The following is a 9,041-nucleotide window of genomic DNA, read 5'->3' on the forward strand; positions in this document are numbered from 1 at the left end:
GCTCGCTGCACATGTGTGGTTAAGTTCTGCTGAATTGGACTAGCTAGTTCTTGATAGTTTCATTCTTATTCTGACTAATTTATTTCTTCTTAAAGGATAATTGTGAGCTACTCTACAGCAACAGTACTCTACTCTTATCTAAACAATGCTCCATTAATGGAGCTTTCTAGAGTCTATAGTCCTAACTAAAGCATAACTACAGCTAAGAAAACCTCAAAACATTAAATTTCCTATGAATGATGCAGCTCCTGTTAAAACTCAGGGGATGTCTGAATCTCGGCCTAAGCACCATGCATCCCCTTTCCACTCCTCTCAGCTGGCTCGGCACAGAGTCCTCCTCAGGCGCAGGTGTCTCCTGTCCACTCTTCCTGCACTTGCTTGGCTGAGAGGATCAGAGCAGCCAGGCTGGAGGCAGGATGGCCTGAGGTCACAAACGGATGCTGCCCAGAGGAAAAACACAAAACAAAGGGACCCTTACTTTGCAAGACCACAGGCTCAGGCAGGATTCCGCTGGCTCCCAGCAAGATGCACAAAGAGGACCAAGGGCACCATCTGCCCCTCTGCCTTCCTGTGCCGCACCTGCCTCAGCCAGGCCCACGTGGCCCACCCTCCTCTCCCTGCCTTCATGTGGGTCTCCTCAGCTCACGGGCCTTTGTGCCGCTTTGCTTTTTCTTACCTGCAGGAGTTCCTGGGCAGACCAGCGCCTGTCCTCGTCTGCCTGCAGGCAGCACCGGAGGAAGTCGCGCAGGAGAGGCGAGTGGTGCCTGGGGTTCTGCAGCTTTGGGGGCCCGTTCCTTTCGATCAGTTCTAACACCTACAACAAATGGAAGAGGACGTTCCAGCTGCTCCTTCGCTAGCCACAACAGCTCTCCCGCTTTTGAAGCTGCACCTTACCCTCAGACGGGCTTCCCTCTGGTAAGGAGCTTCCCCTTCCACCATTTCCAGCCCCACAATCCCCAGCGACCAGATGTCCACTTTGGGGCCGTAGGCTTCGCCTCTCACCACTTCTGGTGCCATCCAGCTGGGAGTGCCCACCCTGGAGCTGCGCTTGCTGCGCTCAGGGCTGAGCTGAGCACAGAGGCCAAAGTCAGCTGAGGAGAAAAACAGACCCTGTCAAAGCCAGCTGCCCCTGCCCAACCTGGCACAAGCATTGCCCAGCCCAAGCCATGGGCAACTGGCTGGAAAGGCAGCCATGCTCTGCTTCCGTGGGGCCAGAGCCAGCAAAAAAAGGCGTTGGCCTCTTCACAAACACCCTCACCCTTCACACACACTGGCCCAGCAGTCCTTCTGGAAAACTGGCACTCACCCAAAAGCAGCCCAAGAACACATGCTGGGAATGCTGCACCTGCCCAGGGATACCCACCCAATTTCACAGATCCGTCCATGCCCACGAGAATGTTGCCACTTTTGACGTCTCTGTGGATGACTTGGCGGGAATGAAGGAAATGCAGTCCTTGCAGGCACTGAGAGAGAAAAGACCGAGGGAAGGGTCAAAGTTGAGGACCTGATTACATCCCACAGGAAAGAAAAGGGCTGAACAAGACTGACAGCTTTCTCCTGGAATTGGGAGGCAGGGCGCAGCATCATGGTGAGAAAAGAGAAAGGGAAAGAGCGTGCTGCTTCAACACTCTTAGAAGGCTTCCGTTTTTTTGAAAGGCATCTGAGTTTCCTAAAGCCCTTCCTGCTTTCAGTAAGAATCACATGAATGTTGGCTGGGAGGCATCATGGCAGAGATTTTCTTGATAGCCTTGTGGTAGCAGAGGAGGAAGCAGCACATTAGCCATGTTCCAGAATCCAGTGCCATCTGGGCTGAAATGCTCTCCTTTGAGGCTGAGGACACCTCCATTGCCCTTAGCTTGAAAATTTGCAACTTGCATGCCTGCTTAGGGCAGCAAGGAATGCAGGACAGTCATATGGACTGCATGCAAAGATTGAGAGGAAAAGCTGACAAGACAAAACAGGTGAAACCGAGCGAGCGAGCGAGCGAGCATGAGCGCCAGAGGACAGACAGATGGAATCGTGCAAGAATAGAACCCAGGGAGTGAAGGGACACGGGCAGGCAGTTCATTTCAGATGCTCTTTCTTCTTCTCCATGTTGTGACAGTAGCTCCAAAAGAAAGCCATGAGCAAGAAATCTCTGCCGTTCCTACCCACCAGTTGACAAGGACCATGCTGGGCAGGCCAGGGGAAGCACAAGCAGGATCCCTCACCTCCCGAGAGACAGCACCGACCTGTCCTTCCTCCAGGTACACTGCCCTGAGCACATCTGACAAGGTGCCACCGTCCATGAACTCCATTGCCAGCCAGAGTTCCCCATCAACCAGGTAGCTGGAAGAGGAAAATCAGAGCATGGTGAGAGAGGAGTGGGCACAGCTCACTCATCCCAGGGCCTGAGGCAAGCTTTTGCAACTGCTCTCCAAGCTACAGGTGCCAGAAGAGATAATTGCACAATAAGTGCCACCTCCCCGCTAGGCCCCAGAGATGACTCCAGAAATCATCAACAGCTCCCTTTTCTGCCAGTGACCAAAGGGCTTGGTCACTTCTGGCTTGCACTATCTAAAGGAACAGTGACATGACACCAGCCCAACCTGTCTAAGAAGGTAACAATATTGGCATTCCTGTTGTCCCTCATGGCCAGGATTTCATTGACAGCCAGCTCCTCGGATATCCCCTCTTGAAGGCTCATTTTCTTGATGGCCACCTAAAAGGACACTCACTTGAAGACCACTCTCTTGAGAAGTGGCTCCTTGGCCCAGATCTCAGGGAGCACAGAGCGAGTGCTGGAGCAGTGATGCAACAAGCTGTGCCAAACCACCTTTGGACTAGACAGCAGAGCTTAGGAGAAGCACCGCAGCCCGTCCAAAATGCATTCTGCACTCTGAGCCAAGACTGTGCTTCAGAGCAACAGCCTCTGCTGCAGCCATGGAGCGGCCAGCCAAATCTCCAGGCTGAGCTCACTGCAGTGGGGAAAGCGCTGCAGAGCTGCCAAATCTGCTGGGAGTGTTGACACTTTACCTGTTGTCCTGTGCTGGCATCCAGGGCTTTATAAACAGCTCCAAATCCCCTAGAAAGAAAAGGCAGCAGAGAAAGCCCTTTAGTCCCTGGCAGTGAAAGCAGGCCCAGGCAGGAGATGTCCCCACGCTGCCTGGACTGTTTAGAAAATGCCTGGCTGCAGCGTCTCTTCAGCCACTATCCCACCAGCTTCTGCCATTCAAGGCAGGGGGTGCAAGAGAAAACTGAGCTGCAACATGAAGACCAAGGGCTGCTGCAAATCTCCAAGGCACACGCCCAGTCAGGTCAGCTCCAAATCTAAGGGGGCTTTGTCCGTGTGTGGGTGTGCATGCATGTGCATGTAAAAAAGTGGAGAAAAATTATATTCAAAACACTGTTGTTGAGAATCTGACAATTCTTGGGTGCCAAGGTGTTCTTTTAGGCCATAAAGATGCAGAGGCAGGAGATCTTCCAGGTCCTGCTCCTTGCCACAAGCAGGACATTGCCAGCGCCAAGTTGTCTTTGATGGTGCCTTCGGATTGCTCTGACTCAGCAGTCCTGAGTGATGGCAGGAGACCAAGCCATGGTCTGGTGGTATTTGGAGCTTGCCTGACTTCACGCTTGATATTGCACTGGCCAGACATGGCCAACGGTTTTGTAGAAGGAGCAGGCGTCACTCTTACCCTCGTCCAAGTTCTTCAAATGCCGTGTATTTCTTGGTTGGCTGGCCCACACTCACAATGCTCCCTGAAAGACAAAAGCAGTGCAGGGCACTCACTTTCAAACAGAGAGGCCACTCCACAGATGATCCCAAATGCAGCCCCACTGTAACAAGCTCTGGGCCCTTTGCAGTCACTTGGCTTCCAGCCGCTGACAGCAGCAAGTGGGAGGGCAATCTTCTCCACCTTTGAGCAGCTGGCCTTTCCAAAAAGGACTTTCTTTCCTTCAAGCACAGCATCTCGTGTGATAAGCCCAAATAATGGGCCTTTAAGAACGGGGCCCCCAGAGCAGAGGAAAGGCCTTTGCAGCTTCTGCACTCACATCAACCCTCACTGGCAGGACCACTTAGGAGCACAAAGTGTCTGAGCCAGGAAGAAGGAGTAAAAACCACAGCCAGAAAACAGCCGGGGCCAGAGAGCTGCCTGGGGCCTGGTCACTCACTAGGGGCCAGCATTCTGCTCAAGCACAAACAATGATCTCTGCTTTTGTCTTTGGCACAGAAGGCAGTGCAGGCAGAGCCAAGGCAGTGCCAGCTGCCCTCAGAGGCAGCAGGAGCAGCCTGAGCGATCTCTCGCTGCCTCAGAGCACAGCCACAGGTGCTGCAGGGAGGCCCAAGAGCCTCTGAGACACTAAAGCCAGAAGGAACTGCTGCCATGGCCAACACTGAGACACAGTGCAGGCAACACAGTGCCCTGGCAGACAAGAAATACAGCAGCAGACGTACTCAGGCTCTTCAGGCTCTGCTCCTCTCTCAGCTGGGGCTGCTGGGCTGGGCTGCTGGACGATGTGCTGGCAGCTGGGGGAGTGCCGGCTGCGGCAGGCACTGCCGGTCCAGCGGCACGCTGCAGTGCAGAGCGTGTGTCGAGCTGCGAGAGGAAAGGATTACCTGTCAGAAGGGGGGCTGGCACAGATGCCCTGCGGAGCACATGGCAAAGGCAAGGCCTTGGGCAGCTGCTGTCAGCCAGCACCAGGCCTCTTCAGCTGGGGGCTTTTGGATGTCCCCTGCTCCAAGGCAATGGGAAAACTCCAAAGGCTACTTTGATGCAGGAGCTCTTGGCCAATTCCATGCTCCATTTTATCCACTTTTCTGCAAGATGACTGCAACAAGGTATTGATGCACTGGCAAAGATCCAGAAGGAGATCAGAGCACTGCCCCAGAGCCTTGTTGCTTTCTGACTTCTGTGCTCTGCTGGGCAATGAAATCACCCTGCAGCGGGCATCCAGGTGTCTGACCAGAAGGCCAGAGCATGTACCTTTTCTGATCTGTTTCACTGATTTCCCCTCTGTATTTCAGGCTTTAAGGAGTGGCCCTTCAAAGCTGCATTCCAGCCCTTGCAAGACCCAGCAGCCTTTCCAATGCACAGCTGCCTAGGATTCTCCTCACCAAACTCTGCTGTGACTTTGCAGAAGTGAAGCACAGTCTACTTTGTGCCTGAAGCTGATTAGACCATGGAGAGGAGCCAGTGTCTCCTAAGTATCCTGCAAGGCTGTGGTCTGCGGCTTTGCACCTGTCTGTGCGCTGAGCACAGGCAGCCTACACAGACACTGGGCACCAAGGGGCTCACTTCTACGCTGGGACTAATTTAATGCTGCCCATTGTCTGATCCTAAGAGACATTCTTGGGCCCTCCCAGCAACCCAGCAAAGTCATGCTTCAATGTCAAAGGTCAGAAGCCAACAGCCAGGGGTGCCTGGCTTGGCAGAAGCAGCGCTAGGCCATGGCAGGCACAGAGTCAGCCACAAGTACCAAGGGCTGGGTCATCCACAGCCTGAAGCTTGGCTCTGCACCACAAGGCAGGGCCAAGCCCAGGTGCCACTCACTGGCTCTGCAGCTTCTGGCTGTGGAGGGGCTGCAGCTGGAGGCTTGATGTCCTTTTGCTCCTCTTTAGCCTCTTCCTCAACAAGAGAGGGAGCCAGAGGAGGTGCTGAGCCTGCTGCTGAGCCCTGAAGACAGACAGCAGTGAGACAGAGAGAGAGAGACTGGGAGGAGCTCGTTTCTGTTGAGCTGGCTATGTACATAGAGGAGGGGGAAATCATAGACTTTGATACAAGTGGCATTCTGAGTCATGAAAACCCCATGAAGATGGGTGAATGAGCTGGGACTCCATCTTGCTGAGTGTTTGGGCTGCCACCGTTGGCTTTCATCTCTTGAGAGGCTTTGCACTGGAAAATTAGGAAAGAGCCAGTGCTCCCTTTGCTACTGCTGAGGCCAAGAGCCAGCTGGGCTTTCTCTCAGGCTAGCACTCTACACTCTCCTACAACAGGCCAAGCTCGAGGCTTGCCCCACAATTCTTACACCAGCAACATCACAGGTTCCTTTGCCACTCACCAAAGGACAGGTTTGCCTCCATCCACATGTGAGGTGACCTGTAGTGAGCAAAGGAAAAGAAGCCAGATGTCCTTAGAAATGTGCCTGTCTTGAGGAGTTTCACAGCACAATTTAGTCCCAAGAGAGCATTTCCTATTTCCCAACATTCCTCCAGGAGCAAGCGTTCTTTCCCATGGCCAGCAAGAGAACAATAAGGACGCTAGCCTAGGCTCTGTCTACACTTGGGCCTCTTTTGTCAGGAGGCAAATAGAAACACGGTCATGGAAATGCTGGTTTTCCCTTGACAGTCAGAGCTTCACTTCTTCCCAACTGTTCACGCAGTGTTTTCCTCTTCTCTTCCCTGCATTTTCTCGATTACTTTAGAAATCTCACACACAAATTCCCATCAATTTGTGGAAGATGATAGCCCAGGAAAGCTTCCCCCATGGGCCCTCTTCTCTGGGGCAGCTCTCTGCTGAAGCAACCTGGGAACAGCTCCTGGCTTCAGCAGCAAACCCTGACTGCTTTGGAGTTTGTGTTGCATGGCCAAGGGAATCGCTATCTTGGCGCACCATAAAGGGTCAAGTCAGACAGCCAAGGCCTCTCAGTGTCAGAATATCCAGCAAAAGATGCTTTCCCTCACTCCCAGAGAGAACCACAGAGTTTTTAGAAGTACTTCAGAGGATCTCTCCTTAGAATCTGCAAATGCAGGTGCTCTTGCTTGAAGCAACAAGCTGAGGGAATGACAGACTCCACTGCCACACACAATCACATGGAGGGAATGCAGCCGCTGCAGCTTAGATTGCAAATCTTCTCCGGCCACCACCCAGTACAGACAACCCCTTGGGAGCTGACGCTCTTGGCAGGAGACTGACCAGAGTAGTGGCATCTGAATGGTCATTTTGCTCCCAAACAAACTGGCTCACTACTCAGGCAGAAAGAGCAGAGTGAAGCACAGGCCAGGTGATGTGACCCCCAGGATAAACCTTTACTTACGAGTCAGGTGCATCAGGTAGTAGCCAGAATAAGCAACAGAAAAAACGGTGCAAACGGCGGCACAGACTTGCTCAATCATTTTAGCACTGCCGTGTGGCTTTGCACACTGAACACCACCCAAGGGAAGAGCCAAAACTCCTCTTGGGGTGCAGGCCGTCTGCTGAGAGCTCCTTGATCACAAGGATCCTCCTGCAGCAGTGAGCACAAGAGCTGCTCTGGGCAGCCAGGCCTTGCGCGCCCTGGGACAACGCTGCGCTGACAGCGCTGTGACGAGGCAGCGCTGCCTTGACCTCACAATGGCAGCTGCTCTGGGTTTGTTGCCATAGTTGTTCCCAGCAATAGAATCTGCTGTACAGCTGATGCAAAAGAAAAGCCGGGGAATTTCTCCTCAGGAATGAAGCGGCAGGAAAAATTCCTCACAGTTCATAAGCCAGTGCTCAAGGCATCCCAGGGAAGCCTCAGAAAATGCACTAGCCCAGCCGGCACCCACCAAATGCAAGCAAACATGACTTTTGGTCCCCAAGGCTTGAACTAAAAGCAAATCTGCTTTTACCTTCTGGAATATTTGTTGGCTCTGAAAAGCCAAACTTCTTCAATGACATTCAGGGGACAAAAGAAGCAGTGGAAATAAATTTCCAGGAGTAATTGTAGTGTGCGGTTGCTTCTTGAGTACATGGGTGAATGTTCACCTTTGTTTTGACTCACTTTGGAGCCTGACCTCCCTTTGTGTCAGGGAGGTGCTGGCTTAGCTCCTGTTGCAAAGCTCCTCTCGTCCTGCTTGCAGTTTCTCTGGCAACTTAACCTCTCAGAACATGCAGAGAGGCTGTGCGGTGATTCTTGGGCTGCCACAGTTTTGTGGTGTTGGAGCTGTGGCAGCAGCCTGCGGCCCACGGCTCCGCAATGCCCTGCAGATGGCGAGCCCAAAGAAGGCCCCTTTGGAGCAGTCCAAAGCTGCACTCTCCCAGGTGTTTGCCCAGGCTCCGTGTGCCCTGTATGATTCCCTGCAGACATTCGGATAGCCAAATGCCAGTAGAAATGACAGGGACTCACTCTCTTCTCTTGCAGAGTTTGAGTTAAACCCAAGAGCCAGCCTGAGAGCAGAAAGAGAATACTGGGTGGGAGGAGGGAACAAGTGCATGCAACTCCTCTGGAAACCAACTCTGTTCACCCATGGAGTAATGAGGCCAGGCTTGCTTTCCTGGTGACTCAGCACAGGCAGATCCTCATCTGGTGGATGTGAGATGGGGGTCCGTAGTGACGCAGGATCCCCAGGCAGGTGTGAAGGAGAGCCGCTTGATTGTAAAAAACAGGCCTTTGGAAGCAGACAGGCCTCCATCAGTGACATACTTTTCAATCGTAACAAATGTAATTCAACCAATCACCACACACCACTGTGTGCATACGCCATGGTTTCTCTGCCTTTACTGTGGTTTGTCTACCTCTAATGCAGCTGAGTCACTTTCCCTCAGTCCTTTCTTCCTCAGATGGAGCAGCAGGCCTGAGCCATGATTTTACAAGGTTTTCCCTGTATGCAACGGGCAAGCAAGGCAGTGTCTTTGAGGAGCCTTAGGCTGGGCTCTTCACACTTCATATGCTGAGGGTAATATTTGAAAATAAATAGCATTGCAAAGGCCCAGCCCTTCCTCATTTAAAAAAAGACTGGTCATGGCACTCGGTGCCATGATTTAGTTGATGAGAAGGTCGTAGTTTATACCTTGGACTTGATAACCTCAACACTCTTTTCCAACCTACCTCATTCTCTGGGATTCTTCGCAGGTCTGGAATTCTAGTGCTGAAAATCTGCACTAGTTACCCAGGAGAGTTCCCTCAATTTGAAAGTGTCTATTTTTCCCCATTTGTGAGTCGGCTCGCACCAAGAAGGCAATCTCAGGCCTTAGAGAAGGAAGAAGGACACCTTAGCAAGGCAAGCCGAGTGTAGGCCCTCGCATCCCCTGGAGCAGAGCGCCTTGGTGCCCCAAAGGTTGGAGAGAGGGAAGCATGAGGAGGACGTGCCCTTTCAGCCCTCC

The 9,041-nt window shown here is 52.7% G+C and overlaps 1 protein-coding gene across 1 annotated transcript; it reads right to left on the minus strand.

Moving 5' to 3' along the window:
• Nucleotides 1-338: 338 nt before the first annotated feature.
• Nucleotides 339-6,465, minus strand: LOC117011506 (serine/threonine-protein kinase PAK 3-like). Its single transcript, XM_033086917.1, has 11 exons — nt 6,412-6,465; nt 5,532-5,654; nt 4,436-4,472; nt 3,675-3,738; nt 3,016-3,064; nt 2,589-2,701; nt 2,211-2,328; nt 1,364-1,463; nt 895-1,091; nt 677-814; nt 339-440 (listed from the first exon to the last, which is right to left on the minus strand). The coding sequence occupies exons 1-11, from the start codon at nt 6,463-6,465 to the stop codon at nt 339-341; spliced, it is 1,095 nt and encodes a 364-aa protein (XP_032942808.1).
• Between the last annotated feature and the right edge of the window lie 2,576 nt (nt 6,466-9,041).

Source organism: Catharus ustulatus, unplaced genomic scaffold, assembly GCF_009819885.2.
Source record: "Catharus ustulatus isolate bCatUst1 unplaced genomic scaffold, bCatUst1.pri.v2 scaffold_73_arrow_ctg1, whole genome shotgun sequence".
Classification (NCBI taxonomy): Eukaryota; Metazoa; Chordata; class Aves; order Passeriformes; family Turdidae; genus Catharus; species Catharus ustulatus.